This window comes from Sphaeramia orbicularis, chromosome 13 (genome assembly GCF_902148855.1).
Source record: "Sphaeramia orbicularis chromosome 13, fSphaOr1.1, whole genome shotgun sequence".
NCBI classification, from domain to species: Eukaryota; Metazoa; Chordata; class Actinopteri; order Kurtiformes; family Apogonidae; genus Sphaeramia; species Sphaeramia orbicularis.
Genome location: NC_043969.1, coordinates 24,528,323 through 24,545,069, shown reverse-complemented (window position 1 = coordinate 24,545,069; position 16,747 = coordinate 24,528,323). Strand labels below are relative to the sequence as shown.

At 36.2% G+C, this 16,747-nt stretch overlaps 1 protein-coding gene across 2 annotated transcripts in view; it reads left to right on the top strand.

The window, feature by feature from the left end:
* The window catches only part of LOC115431462 (cGMP-inhibited 3',5'-cyclic phosphodiesterase A-like), a 71,558-nt gene that overhangs the window by 33,205 nt on the left and 21,606 nt on the right, over positions 1-16,747 (top strand). For both annotated transcript variants that reach the window (XM_030151838.1, XM_030151839.1), the window contains 7 exons: positions 4,035-4,280; positions 10,800-10,945; positions 11,033-11,148; positions 12,519-12,762; positions 13,003-13,079; positions 13,314-13,510; positions 14,809-14,946. In XM_030151838.1, the coding sequence (XP_030007698.1) occupies positions 4,035-4,280; positions 10,800-10,945; positions 11,033-11,148; positions 12,519-12,762; positions 13,003-13,079; positions 13,314-13,510; positions 14,809-14,946 (1,164 nt within the window). The remainder of the gene's footprint in view (positions 1-4,034; positions 4,281-10,799; positions 10,946-11,032; positions 11,149-12,518; positions 12,763-13,002; positions 13,080-13,313; positions 13,511-14,808; positions 14,947-16,747) is intronic.

Sequence of the window (16,747 nt, the reverse complement as noted above, 5' to 3'; positions counted from 1 at the left end):
CTAGAGTGAGCTGTTCTCTTTTTCACTTGACTGGCCATGGGCTGCCTGTGGACTCAGCTCAGCTCCTCTCTTTCTCTGTTTCTGTCTATCACTCTATTTCTCTCGCTCTTTTTCCTCTTTATCTCTCTTTCTGCTCTCACCATCTGCCTTTATGCCTGATCTGCCTACATATCTCCAAACTGTCTCTCAGGAGAGAGCTGGGGGGGATGGGGGAAGAAAAGGAAAAGTGAAAACAGTGGGCAAATGCAGACACAAGAAGGATGCAGAATGATAGGAAACAATAAAGAGAGAAAGGACTGAGGAAAGGTGAGAGTTGATACCATTATTCCAGAGAGCTGGGCTCAGCAGTAAAAATTTGGTTTTCCATTTCTTTGTCTATGGAATTTCTCCTGAACCTGCATTTTGTGGTGTTGTGTCACCGATGATACATATACACGCACACAAATCGGGTTACCTTGCAGCCAAAATAAATGTGTGACAGTATGTGTAAAGGGTGTAGAATATAAAAAAAACAAAGCAGGAGAGGGATTTTTGTATATTTCTTACCACCTCTCTCTTATTCTGACGCTGATGATGTTACATTCCCTGATACAAATCAGTTCCTGCATTCTTAGTGGCTTGATGTGTGTACACAGATCTTATTTGACTTATCTGTGTACATCATCATAGACGATTGTTTAATTTTGTCTTCTGTTACACTGCTCTGCATTTGTTAAGGGATTATGACCCATCTCTCTGTACTGTATTACCCTGGAAGCACTGACAGCCTGATCCCAAGGGGCAGTTCTGGTACATGCATGCCTGTATGCGTGTATACACACATTTCTACGTGTGTGTCCACTGTTGATTTACTCATTGACCATTGCTCCCCCTGCTGCCTCCTGTGGGCTTTTGTGCTGGGGGGAATCGATAACCTTCTCCCTCGCCTCGCCTATCCACTGAGTCTCCGCCAGAACACCGCTCTATAGAATTACATCAGCTCAAATGCTTATGCGTGTCACACTGAGGGCACTTGCAAATACACAAGCACACTGTGCATTGAAGGTTGGTTTTCAGTCAGTTTAACGTTGAGAATGAAAAGTTAATTGTCGCAGTTGTAACTGTGGAAAAGTTCTACTCCTGACTATAAAAACAGATGCAACACACATGCACACACACATGCACACACACACACACACACATACACATACACATACACACACATTCAACCTGTCTCTATCTGTCTCACTCTCTCCCTGACATTAGCTGAACAGAGTCCATTACTGCCAGGTAATGGGTGAATGTCACAATAGCAGGATGTCATAAAGCTCTGGAGTGGTCTAATGGGTTTTGTTCAGGTTGAGGTGACACATGCACACTCACACATGCACACATACAGACGTGCACTTTTCCAGGAAACTATCTTTGTATGTGCTTGATGCATTTACTCATCACATCACAGCCCTGAGCCCTGACATGTTTGAAGAGCTAATACAATCTGTTTAAGGAAGTGAATTATGAGGATCATCTGTCACTTTGTTTGAGTACAGACGGGTCGTTCTGTTGTTACCTGTTATGTTTCACCTTATTAAAGCTGCCCCTTGTTTTAATTTTCATGTAAAATGAAGCTCAGATCAGTAGTGTTAAAAGTATACCAAACAAGTCAGATGCTCGGGACATCTATCTATCTATCTATCTATCTATCTATCTATCTATCTATCTATCTATCTATCTATCTATCTATCTATCTATCTATCTATCTATCTATCTATCTATCTATCTATCTATCTATCTATCTATATATATATATCTCTATCTATCTATCTATCTATCTATCTATCTATCTATCTATCTATCTATCTATCTATCTATCTATCTATCTATCTATCTATCTATCTATCTATCTATATATATATATAACCTTTGAATATAAACCAGGCTGAGGTGGAAAAGTTAGGCACAGATACAGGCAGAGTGGCAAGAGCAGAGGTTGATGCCAGTCGTCAAGTGTGTTGGCCTCAGGGGGCAGCCAGATGGGAAAGATGAGGCTTATGGGTGGAGTGATCATGTGAACTCATTTGCTTCATACATAGGCACAGTGGGAGAAAGGAGAAAGATGGATGTAGGAGGAGAGCAAAGTAGAGTACCAAACATCAGAACCACTTTACCATATGCTCATATATATTTGTAAGCTCTTATGGTACTTGTATTTCAGACTTTATTATTTTACAGTATGGCAATATTAACTATATTGTAATATTTTTTTGTTTTCTGGTGGAATTTAATTTTACTTAAAGGCATAATCGTTATATAGCTTCTATTCTCTGTGGAACATGTGTATAGACTGTAATTCTAGCAAAATTACCATCAGATTTTGTATTATCAAAGAAAACTGTGTCCAAATATTAGGCAGCATATTAATACTGTAAATGTTGCATAGAGTGCAAAATGTCAATATGACGGCCGTTATAACATTCTGTATTTGTAGCCAACAGATCACATTTTGATTTAATTATTTGAAATGTTTCCAACAAAATTCAAATTCAGAGAAAATTGTAATTTCATTCAAAGCAATAGACAATTTTCTTTGGTTGTCGGTCCATTTCATCATATTTCTTTTGCTCAGATTAATGTTGAAATTTCTGTTTCAATAGAAAGAAGAGCAGTGACAGAAGTTGTTTTTGCAAACTTTGTTGTGCCAGACTTACTGGCCAATATCACATTTATGCAGTCAGTTTGTGTGACCTCGATGATAAAAAAAAAAAAAAAAAAAAAAAGAAACAATCTTGTACATCTTATATATCTTGTATATTAGTAGATTTCTGCCTTGTCAGTTAGATTTTTGTGGCAATAGTCAAAAAAATCTCCCATGACATACTTCACACAGTCATCTACTGCTACTTTTTTTAAGTCCTGTTCTGACCCAGATGTACCTTATTAATATGACCATAAAGTTAGTAATGTGTTTTTTTTCAGACACATTCCTATTTATAGACATCAGTAATCAGCATTGACCAGGTACAATGATTACATACTGAGTCCCAGTTACACTTTATCTATCAAGAATCATTTCATGAGAAGAGGTAAAAGTAGTTTTATTCCAACTTTACAGAAAACAGTGTATATGAAATTAATGAAAAAAATCCTCAAATTCCAAGCCTATTATGTTTAACAAGGATAGTTATTAATAGTATTGCTTCATGTGTGAAGTTGACACCTAGTAAGACTTAAAAAAAAGACTTATTAATATTTAATGTGGAAAAAAACCTTGTCAAATCTTTGAAGAACTCGTATGTTCAACTGCACTGTCTCTGAAGCTTTCTTCAGACTCAATGAAGTGTAATATGCATACAGATCTATGTAAGGCACATACATAAATGTGTATGTGTGTAGAAATTGATTTTAAGGTCAAGAGGAGCTGATTAGCACATGTTGACATTAACAGTTAAATCTATTACTGAAACCAGAGGTGGGTGACCTTTGACATAGCTGAGCCTTTGAGCTTATCAGCCAATATGTTGAACCAGTGAATGCTAAATAGAAGTGGGATTAGGTGTGCCATTCCTCTGACGGATATTTCAGAACTTCTTTCATGTGGTAAACATCATCATTTATTAATATGTTTTATATGAAAACCAAAATGCCAGAAACATCACATTATATGATATGAAATGATCTGCTGAAATAATATTTGGCCTCATTGTTTTAAATGTTTTATGTGCTTTTGATCTTTCTAGCAGTTGTCAATCAAGTACTTTTTACTTTATGTGAATGTAATACTTTCTATATTTGGTTCAATCAAACAATAAGTAGACTTGCGTAATTGACATACATACGGGAAGTTTTACTTTGTAAAGTAAAGACCTTCACACATCACACATACGGTGCATGTGTCATCTCAGCCTCCCTCATCTCCCAGGTATAAAGATGAAAAACCAGTGTGCGTCAGTGGAGCATGACGTTTGTTTACTGCATCATCATTGCATTACAACCAGAATAGAAGAGCGAAGAACGACAGTCGTCTGTAGTGTAATTTTATCTCTTCTTTCCTTCAGTCTTCGGGCACCAGTGTGGTGGTGGACATAGCGGTGATGGGTGAAGCCCATGGTTTGATATCAGATCTGCTGGCGGACCCCTCGCTGCCCCCTAACACCTGCAGCTCTCTGAAGGCTGTGAGCAACCTCCTCAGCACCCAGATCAGCCTTCAGCCGCTCCATCGGCCTCGCATCCCTGCAGACACGCATACCTGTTCTGACTCCGAAGAGGGACCTGAGAAAGTGGACAGGCTTGCGATTCCTAAGGTAAGTGTTTTTCTCTAGATTCCTCTGCCAAGGACAATATATGATCACTTGTGTCTGTCAGTAGGATTACGTAAAAAAAAAAAGTATGTGACTGTTTCCATGGCACTCGGTGGAACAGTAGGACATGGGTCAAGGATGAGCCCTTTAAACTATAAGAACAAATATATAAAAAATAAATAGGAAAAATGTGATTTATGTTGAATAGAATAGAATAGAATAGAATAGAATAGAATAGAATAGAATAGAATAGAATAGAATAGATCTTTATTGTCAGAGTCACAGGAACAATGACAATCGATTTTAGAAACTCTGTTCTGTTTAGCAGCAAAAAAGACTATAAAATTATCATGCAAAATATCACACAAACTAGTGTGTTGACCCATGGGGATCCACAGGTCCTAGATGTAGTAGTTTTTATGCTGTTGTGTATTTGTACGTGCTGTACCAAATTTGTCCAGCAGTATGTTGAATTAAGCCAAAGGAAGCAATAAAACTTCTAGTTTTATCACCTGGCATTAGACAAGCAAACGTGAATATTTCCAAAAAATGACAGTATTGTAGGTTTTCCAATAAAACCTTCCACTGGAGCTTATGGCTGACTCATGTTGTAAAAAGTGTGTTCTCCACAAAAGTTCGTCTTCTCAGATTTATTGAACAAAAATACAAAAAATAAAAAGTACATACATACAAGAATCCACTGCATACGTTTTCTGTCCAAACATGGCGAAAATACATACGAATTTAACTACACAGCTCTAATGCTGTATACCCCCCAGGCATGTAGCACCCCCCAAGCTCAGCGCAACTTCTTAAAGCTACAGGCTCCCACATCCATCCCTTGCAACTTGCCTGTACACTGACATGAAACAACTAAAACACCATGACTGTGCAAATAATAATGCAAATATTAAAATACAATCATGTAACACCTGTTTAAATGCAGTTAAATTATAAAATTACTAATCACTAATTAATAACAGAACCGAAATTGTCATCAATTAGACAAACCATGCATACGGCACCTATAAATATTGTTAGATACCCTGTACCGTAGCTGATAAGCATTAGTAAAATATCATTTAATGACTTAAGATCTTCTGCTTTACATCTCTGAGAGTGACAAAAAGCTAAAAAAAAATTGCACCTGCTCTAAGTCTGTGATTGATGCAGCAGAGAACATGGCTCGACTCACCTATGGCACAGACTTACCTCCTTGAAGAGAGGGCTGAATCAGTGCTAAGAGGAAGAGTCCACAGAAGAGCAACAGAATGTTTCTGTTAGCCATCTCGCTCCAAAATGCACCACCCCTCTCTCGATCAGCTGGTTTTATTCTCTTGTAGCTAATTACCACTAACCTGTAGTCTTAAAGATGAGAAAAAAAAGGTGAAAAAGGGAGAAGATGTGGAACTAGATGTCTTGGGATTTGTCCAGCAGGTTTTGGCGGTGACTGCTGGACAAGTGTTCTGGCCATTGGCAACGAGATTGTAAGGCTATTGTATTCCAGAATTTCTAATATCTCCCAAAATATTGGCCCTGTCAACTTGTTGTTTTCACTAGTCTGTTCCTTGACCAAAAACACATAAGGATGACAAACTGCAGCAGTCAGCTCTTTCTGGATTTTGTGTGAATCCCCAGACACACATACACACACACACACACACACACACACACACACACACACACACACACACACACACACACACATTTGGCTTTTATAATATAGAATAAGTTAAGGCATAATATTGTCAAAATTGTACTTATTTTTCTTAAGAAATTTTAGTTTTTTCAGGTTGAGTTATGTTATTATTTTACTGGTCCAGCCCCCTTAAGATCAAATTAGGCTGAATGTGGCCCCTGAAAGAAAATGAGTTTGACACCCCTGTATTAGAGGTTCCAAATAACATGAATGAATGTTGACTTCAACAGTGGCTTCATTTTCTAGCCAAGGTTCTTAACCCTTAACTGTTACATATGTCAGTGACCTGGCAGATAATAAAAGGTTAAACATAAATGTAAGCTAAGAGCTCTTTTCTATAGAGATTAAAGCATAGTTTCAGATCATTTAGAAATAAACTGAGGTACTCTGTAGAAAAGATCACAAATCCATGAGAAAATATTAGAATCAAACCAACAAAAAACAAAGCTGTCTCATTAATAGCAAACCAGCTTACACAGAGTTCACCTCAAATAAGCAGTCTTACATCCAATCCAAACAGTGTTTCTAATTTAACCCATAACAACCCAGTGTAACTTTTGGGTCAGTTTAGAAAAAAAAAAATTCTCTGTATTTACCTTTTCTTAAGTAATTTATCACCATTTATTTATAATATTACCTTCTGTGTTTTCCATTTTTTCAGTGAAAATCATGTATTTTCCTAAATTTAATTCACTGATAACGTAGATGTTCATAAAAACTCAGATTAAAGTTGATGGTCATCATGTCAAAAACAGAAAAAACATCTGAAAAAGTGACTTTTTCATTAAAATCTGTCATTATCTGAACATAAACTAAGTGTATCCATCCACTGTCATAGATCCAACTCCATGGGTTTTACTGGTGAATCAAAATGTAGTAGAAGATGACAGTGTTTCCATGGTAACTACAGCACCTCTGAACGTCCAAATGGGTCATATCTGATGAGCATGAAAAGATGACAAACTGTATTTTACAACAATTATTTACATGGATTGATAAGATTAGTGGATTGACAGTTTAGAATAGTAGATGGTTTTGGTTGACAGTGGATGTTTGGGTCTTTATGGGTTAATAAACACCATAATCAATAAAGAAGGAATTGCTGGATGGCTGTAGTGTGATTTTGTTGTGTTGTTTGCGTCAGTGCATGCTAATACACACACAAGCTGCACGGAGCTCTAATGTAGCTAACAATGATGCGCATGCTTCCAGAGGGCTTTTTAATGTTTTACAAGGCCAGTGCTTCAAAATGTATGCAGGCACTTAAGGCGGCAAGGAAACTAAATAAAGCGTGTGATGCAATGCAGGATAGCCTACCAGGAAAGTAACTAGCAGCTTTAACACTGCCTGAGTGCACTCAAATGCTCGGCCCATATAGTGGAGTTCAATGAGACGCTGCCTCATTTTGGCTCATTGGGGATCTGAGTCTGCATGTGGCAATGGGTTAAACAGGATGAATCAGCTCACTTGAGATTTTGTGTTTCTCAGAACAGAAATACTGGTTATATAAAGGTAATCAGAAATGTTAGTGACTGTGAATGTGTTACTCAGATCAGCGGCAAATGACAGATGGACTTTTCTTGTTAAGAATTTGCACACAGTTTGTAACTTTGACTGGACTTTTACTTTGTTGGAATGCTTTTTATTCTGATTTTTATTTTAACAGATATGAGGTTAGTAACTTTCTATAATGTCTGAAATCAGTGAGTTCAGACCAGCTTCTGCGCAGAAGTTTTGCATGATTTTTACACGATTGCAATGAGTATCTGTATTATAAAAACCAAGTGGCCGCTGTCTGCATGTGTGTGTGTCTCTGGATTCACACAAAATCCATACAGAGCTGACTGCTGCTATTTAACATACTTATGTATTTTTTGGTCAAGGAACAGACTAGCAAAAATGGCAAGTTGATAGGACCAATATTTTGGGAGATATTAATAATTTTGAAATACAACAGCCTTGCAGTCATGTTGCTATGCCCAGAACGCTTTGGCGGTGACTGCTGGACAAATGTAGTACAGCATGCATGAATACACAACAGCATAAAAACTACCACATCTAGAACCTGTGGATTCCCACAGCTCAACACACTAGTAATATTTATTTCTCAGTCTCTTTTTTCAAATACAGCAAAAAACAAAAGGGAATATTATGCACATCATCAAATACTCACAAAAATATACACTACATGGAAACAGTATTTAGAGTGATGACAAAAAGTAGCCAAAAGTAAATAAGAAATAAGAAACAATGGACTGTGTTGAATTAAACCTGGTGTAAAACACTGGAATTTAGTTCAGTAAATCTCAGAAAAGTGCAAAGGACGGTCCCACTAAATACTGGATACTTAAGTCTGTTTTTTGTGAAATCTTTGTTTTCAACACTGTTCAATATTTCAGTTGTTTCTTGTGACAGACACTGAATAATGTGTGTGTACATCATAATATATCATGATACTCTTGCTAAAACAACAAACCTACTTGAGGCCTAAAACCTTAGCACAGTATTGCATACATCGTCTTCAACTTCTTCAGGTTTTACATTTATTTACATTTATTGCATTTATTATGACATCTTTCACTGCATACACATACACTTATTATTGAAAAAGTGTTGTATTTACCTTTACATTGCTGCATAATTATGCGATACAGACTGCATTTTCATTATGCGTTAACATCTGAATTTATTAATGCCATGTCTAATTTTTTCTGCCTGAGGAGTTAATTGTAAAGCATAGATGGCCATGATTTTCTTCAGCAGTTGATGAAATGTGAGCCTTTGCTGCCATCTATATTTATTTACTGCATGTACTGGAGAAAGACGGAAAAAGAAGGAGACTGTTGGAAAAAACACCAGGTATACAAAGACACAAACTGACAAATAAATTATTTTAGCCAAGATCATTACCACCAAACATTATTTAATAGATGCCACAGGGGGAAAAGCTACCATCAGGTCTTCCATATGCTTAAAAAAACTGAAGAACAATGATGAAACAGTTCTGTGTCATGTTCAATTTTAAGATAAAATATGTTTGTGGGAAGAATAATAGTTTTTATTCACTAAATCGAGCTACATTTGTCCACAGATTAAGTTTAGTGTCTGTTTTCTTTCCTCCCGATGGTGGATTTAATTGGCATTTTGTCTAAAGCTACTTTAGCAACTTTTTGTAAGTTTGTACCTATACAGCAGTCAACTTAAGAATAGAATGTGAGTAAAACTGTCATTGTTGTTTGAATTCTGAGTTAAAGCTAGCTTGATGAATATTGGTATTAGTGATGGGAAAATGGACCCACAATGGATAGTAAAACAAATGAAGCATAAAAGAAACATAAATCACTTTGTAATAAAGCTTGATTTTATATGTGCTTATTGTATAATTTGTGTAACATTTGATTAAATTAAATGCAAGATATGCTACTTGGACATTACAATATTTGTATTTCATAGAATAGGAATGAAAAATGATTCTAAATATTGCGTATAGAGGAATTTGTGCAGAAACAACAAATAAATTACTGCTTTGTAAATGAATGCTTTGTAAAGAGCTGCAACTAATAATCATCACTGATTGATCGGGTGATTAGTTTATTTTTCTTACTTGTCATTTCCCTCAGACTTTGACTATGTGTGAAACCTTAACTTTTAAGCAGTTATAAAAAAATCATAATAATTTGAAGAAGAACAATGTTACATTATGAGTGTGTCAAATCTGATCTTAGCGTCTATTCGTGACTCAGATCATTTTCTTAATGACATTGTGAACAACACGAATCACATGAAATCTGATCTTTTCAGTTCTCATCTGGGTCACTTCCATACGTTGTCTTGAATTCAGTAAAGATCTGATCTTTGTAAATGTGACCTCTGTCTGAGCATAGGGAGTCACTCAGATGCTATAAAGAAATTCAGACTTAATGTATGATTGCGGGAGTAAAATGAATCCAAAACATAATATACTGTATAATGGGCAAGGTAATTATCGTTAACGAAAACTAACGAAATGACAAAAACTAGAATTGTAAAAACATTTTCGTTATCTGAAATAAATAAAAACTATAATTAAAAGAAAAAAACAATAACAAACTGAAACTGAATTATGTGCTTACAAAACTAACTAAAACTGATAAAAACTATGGATAAAATTCCCTTTGTTTTCGTCTTTGTCGGATTGATATGAAATCGATTTATTTCCCTCAAGCAATTTTAGCTGCTGGCACCATATGATATTTAACGGTCCGTCACTTCTTATCACTTGTTGTTTACAGTCATCTTCTCGTTCCCACTCTACCTGGAAACATGGAGACTAAAGTTGGGAGAAAGCAGCAGAGTCCTGTCCGGGATTTATTTGAGTACGACGGAGAAGAAGAGAAAAGATATAAAAAAAAAAAAAAATCTAAACTAAAACTAAGCATTTAGAAAATAACAAAAACTAATAAAAACTAGCAAACCTGCTCTAAAAACTTATTAAAACTAACTGAACTAGAGAAAAAAGTCAAAACTAAATAAAACTAAACTATAATGAAAAATCTAAAACTATTATAACCTTGATAATGGGGACCTCTATACGACACAGTCAGCAGTGAGGACACTTAGACATGTTTACAAGTATATTTTTGAGTATTTTCAAATAATCTGAATACTTCTGATTCCACTGCTTTTATGATTGTGATTCAGTTCAGGGATGCAACATCTGATATTTGCTATATTAACAAATAAAAAGGCAAATGACAACCAAACGAGTAAATCCGAATAGTGAACGCTGCCTACTTGTCTCATCTACACCTGTATAACATGACACTGGTAAACCTACCTTTCAGCGTCTAAGACGGAGCCTGCCTCCAGGATTGCTGAGGAGAATTTCATCAACGTGGACCACCACCACCTCGGCTACTGGGCTGCCAACCATTGAACCAGGCCCCGTACGCAGAGACCGCTCAGCCAGCATCAAACACACCACAGAAAGGTAACATGGTGGACCCATCACACTGTGCTTTGTCACTAAATAATATACATTAATAATATAAGACTTCTATCTGTGTACGTTAAACAGTGAGTCATGGAATAGCTCAGTAATGATGACCATCTCAAAGAGCCGCTCCATGTCCGCTTCCTGTGCAGCCTCCATCACCTCCAACCACCTCTACAGCAAACCACTGGGAAGACCAGGTGTGTGTGAATATCAACATAACATGCAAAACATTAACCCATAAAGACCCAGTGCTACTTTTGTGACTGTTCCAAAATGAGTTTGTCTGTAGAGTTAACCTTTCTTAAATGATTTATCACTGTTTATTTTAATCCTTTCATGCATGAATTATAAGCACCTTAATCAAGATTTTTTTCCTGAGTGTTTTTATTCTCCTTTAGGCATGAAAAACAACAATGCAATTTAATTTTTTTGATGAACCTATTTTTCTTGGAGTTACAAAACTGTCCACTCAGCTGAACATCATGTGTTTAATTTTAGAAGCAAAGAAACATATATTTACTGATATACTGTGTAAAAACTATGAAATAAAAACATTTTTAATGCCGCTAAGATGATGTTTTCTCACATTTTAACATACTCTAATACTAGTTATTACTCACTTCATGGAGATAACATGCAAAAAAATGACAACTTTTTCTTTAAAGAAAAAAAAAGTTAATTACAGTCTAATAACAATTAGCAATTTTTACACTCAAACATCTTACTGCAGATCAGGTGTATCAAGAACAGCAAAGTTACAATAATGGTATGAATTACAGTGTTTGGGATGATGCATTAGTGTCCACTGTGTCAGCTGATATGGAACTAAAACAACAAAATCCATGAATATACAAGAGAACACTTTTGAACAGCTGTCCAGTGTAGTGACCAGTATGCATGAAAGGGTTAATATTATCCTCTGAATTTTGCTTTTTTTCAATCAAAATTGTGTATTTTCCCCTATTTAATTTCCTGATTATGATTTATGTTCATAAAAGTTCAGATTAAAGTTGAGGGTTATTATATCAAAAATAGAGAAAACTGAAGAAAAAGTGACTTGATTGATTAACTTATCAACATGTTCAGCCTATTCCCTTTTTTGGTCACAACACCAATATGATGCTTTTGTGTTTGGTTTTTTTCAAGGGGTCTTTATATTATTTCTTTCCTGTTTTGCTATCACATTGGTGTTACATCGATGAACCCTGTATTGTATGTACTGTCTGTGTTTCACGACCAAAAATAAACAAACAAACAAACAAACTGAACATAAACAAAGTGTTTCCATTTACTGTCATTTATCAAACTCCATGGGTTTTACTGGCAAATCACTGTTGTAGAAGATGACAGTGTTTCCATACTGAATGTCCAAAAAAGGCACATGTGATGCTGTTGAAAAGCTGAAAAACTATATTTTTAAAGAATTATTTACATGTAGTGATTGGGTTAGTGGATCAGCAAGTATTAAACATGTTAGATCAGTAGATGCTTTAGGTCGCTAGTGGCTGTTTGGGTCTTTATGGGTTAAAAGAGGTATATATAATAAAAGTGTTTTTTTCTTTTTCAGGTTTCCCCCCCTCCAACGTATCACCTCTGGGCTCCCCGTGCCCATCTCCACCCATCCAGGGCACTCCTGCCTCCAGCCCTACCATCAAGACGTGTTCAGTGCAGCTTCCTGAGCCTGCCGGGCCCCTGACAGAGCGGACCACTGGCTCTGTGGCCCCCAAGAGCCACCACAGAGCCTTAACTCACAGCCAGAGCGCTCCAAGCTCCACCACCCCTCACTGGCGGCCTCCGTCGCTCTGCAGCAGGTAATTACATTTTGACAAGTAATTCTAAACACAGCGGGATTAAACTCACAAGTACTGACAATGAGGCTCCGTCTGAATGTGCGAGTGAATATTCATTTGTGTGCAAATGAGGAAAATGAGTCACTTCATTAGTCTTCACAGACAGAACCTGTTTCATTTCTCAGATGAGAGAGAACACTTTGGTAAGGACCAGCATCTATCCTCTCAACATATCTGCTGTTTTTCTGCTCTCTCTGTCAGCTGTGGCAGGCCGTTCAACAATCGACTAAACCATGGGGTAGAATCTGTCGACAAAGGAGACAGAATACCCCATCCAGGTAATACACAGCCTGACAGTTTTTTGTATTTAGTAATATCTATATCTCCTGTATAGTTACACACATTAGCTGGATTACATGCCAGTAACAGATATTTTCACCGCAGAATGTGTACCAAAATGTGTCAGTAGAAAGCAGTTTGCAATTTGCCTTATTTCACATGCTCTTTGTTAATTACATCTTAAATACAGTCGGTATATCGTAGCACTTCTAATAATTGCACTCTTTTTCCAGATGAGCGTATAGTAGCTTCTTCAGACTATGACAGCACCTACGACAGCACCTATGAGACCAACCACAGTGACAGCAGCGACTTTGCACAGAATGAAGAGGAGGGAGAAGGAGGCAAGAAGCCACCTGAAGTAAAGGAGACTTGCAGGGAATATCCAGCAGAGGGCATTGTACTTCATCCTCTCCTGCCATCACCAGAGGTAAATGGATAGGTTTAATGGGATACAGAAAACTCAGGTGACTGTGTCATACCACAAGTGTAACTGTCAATATTAAAAAAAAAGAGGTGTAATTTTCACAATACTATAAGTAAATTAATGTATTTTTTGTACAGCAGAGGAAACAGAAAACATAAGCAGGGTACATCTATCAGGGGTGTCAAACATAGGGGTGTTCAAAAATATCGGTTCTGCAATATATCGCGATATTTCATTTAATGATACTGTATCGATATTAAAAAGTACTGTATCGATATTTTTAGGTATTTATTCAAATGCAGCTATGGCAGAGGTTCATTTTGTGTTTTTGGGTTTTCTTTATTGTTTATATCTTATTTATTATTATTTAACACTGTTTTGTAAAATAATGGTTATTTGAAGCATCCTAAAAGCACTTTTTACTGTCTGAGAGGCAGATGTTAGTTCCTTTGGAAACTAGGAGAATTAGAAAAATTTTGTGATATAGCATTAGATCCTGTTCTGATCAAATAAAAATGTGTTTAGTATTTGTGCATATTTCTGGTGTAATTCAATTCTTCAAGGAAATAATCTTTTAAAAAAAGAAACAAACAAAAAACTACCTTTTTTAACAGTATCATGATATATTGTGATATATCGTATTGTGATCTGTATTGTATCGCCAGATTCTTGCCAATACACAGCCCTAGTAAAACATATGGCCCGTGGGACAAAACAGGCCCTCTGAAGGGTTCAAACCGGGCCATTGGATGAATTTAAAAGTGCAAAAATTACACAAAAGATATTAACAGTCAAGGGTGTCATTGAGTCTTGACATGTTGTTTTGATGATGAAGTTAAATGGTATATTTTTCAGTTCCAGATGCCTGTTTCTAAATGTTTTGGGCCTTTCTAGATCCACTCTGTCTATAACTCTGTGTATGTGTAAATGATAAGCTGAGGCATAATATTGTTAAAATTGCATTTATTTTTCTAAAGAGATTTCAGGTTGTTCATGGATGTTCAGGTTATTCACACTTTTTGTGAAAGGATAGTGTGTAAATATAAACGTTTTCATGCTGTAATTTTACTTTTCTTGCACTAAAACAAAGAGATGATCTCTTTCTTCAAATGTTTTTATGCTATTATTTTACTGGTTCGACAAAATTAGGCTGTCTGTGACCCCTCAACTAAAATGAGCTTGACATCCATGATCTTGATAGTGAAGTTCAATGGCCTTCAACTCTGACCTTTGCTCTTCTTTTGGCTGCACATCACGCTGTCTTTATAGAAACCCTAAAATCATTTCCCTTCACCCCACAGGACAAACCAATCGTAGCCCTGGAGCCTCTGATGATGCCGGGGCTGGAGCCTCTGATGAGTCAACTCGACAGCTGGAACTTCCCTATTTTCAGTCTCGTTGAAAAGACTCACGGCAAGACAGGCTGCATCCTAAGCCAGGTATACATTAATTAGGAAGCAAATGTCACCACCTATATGACATTTACATATCAAGACATATCAATACTGATTTAATTAAATGAGCCTCATATTGACATTTCCATGTGGGAACAGCAGTCAATGCAGGCAGCTGGATGAGCACACTGGTATTTTTAACTTTAACAAATAAACACCAAGGACTGTTTTACATGATGTTGGTGTATATGCGTTTCAGCTTTGTGCATGAGGTGGTTAATTAAAACAGAAATCAGTGACAGCTTCAGTTTTTTTTTTACACATTTTAATACAGTATATGGGGAGATTTTTAGCCTCTGAAATGTTGTCCCTACTGACATCAAACCGTAGTCAGATCAAACAGAGATGTGACAGTGTGAGACCAGGGATGATTTGAGGATCAGACCTTCAGGGAGGCTCAGCCTTTAACAAAAATAGGACATGCATACAATGTCCTGCAAAATCTCACTGGATAACAGATTACACATTACATTGATGTATTCCCATTCAAAACAGTACTTTTAATGAATTATTAGTAGCATGAGAATGAGATTATGATGATAATTGTGTGAGTGTGCTTTATAGATAGATAGATAGACAGACAGACAGACAGACAGACAGACAGACAGACAGACAGACAGACAGACAGACAGACAGACAGACAGACAGACAGACAGACAGATAGATAGATAGATAGATAGATAGATAGATAGATAGATAGATAGATAGATAGATAGATAGATAGATAGATAGATAGATAGATAGATAGATAGATAGATAGATAACTTTATTGCCTGTTCCAAGTAAAAACAGAACTGCATCTTTTGTCATGGCTGTAAGACAAAATCTCCACTAAAATCAAACAACCACTGCTAACCAAAATCATCTATCAATATAAAATGTTTAATAACTTCTGATCCACTAATCCTATCAATCCATGTGAATAATTGGTGGAAAATGCAGTTTTTTATCTTTTCATGGTCATCAGATATGACCCATTTGGACGTTCAGAGGCTCTGTAGTGAACGTAGAAACACCGTTATCTTATACAACACTGGTTCATCAGTAAAACCCATGGAGTTTGACAAATGAAAGTGCATGGAGACACTTGGTTTATGTTCAGTTAATGATAAATTTTGTTGAAAAAGTCAACTTTTCTTTATTTTTCACTGTTTCTGATACTATGACAATTAACCTTAATCTGAGCTTTTATGAACATCTACATGATCAGTAAATGAAATATAGAAAAATACCTGATTTTTATTGAAAAAAAAAAAGCAAAATACAGAGGATAATTTTATAATAAATGGTGATAAATCACTTAAGAAAGGTTAAATAGAGAGAAAAATTCATTTGGGAACTGCCGCAACAGTAGCACTGGGTCTTTATGGGTTAAGGAGCCACAACACAACCACAGTTAAACCCTCAAAGACCTAAACAACCACAGGTGACCAAAACCATCTGCTGATCTAAAATACTTTTGAACCAATAATCCTAAGTCTCAGTTTTTCAAGGTTATCAGATATGACCCATTTGGACGTTTATGGAAACACTGTCATTATGTGCAACACCGATTCATCAGTAAAACCCACAGTTTGTCAAATGATAGTGGTTGTAGCTGCTTCTTAGTGTGTGTAGTTAATGATATATTTTGCTGAAAAAGTCACTTTTAATATAATAACCTTTGACTTTACTCTGAGCTTTTACAAACATCTACATGATCAGTAAATTAAATATAGGAAAATTCCTTATTTCACTGAAAAAGGCTAAACACAGAGGACAATTTAGTAATAAATGGTGATAAATC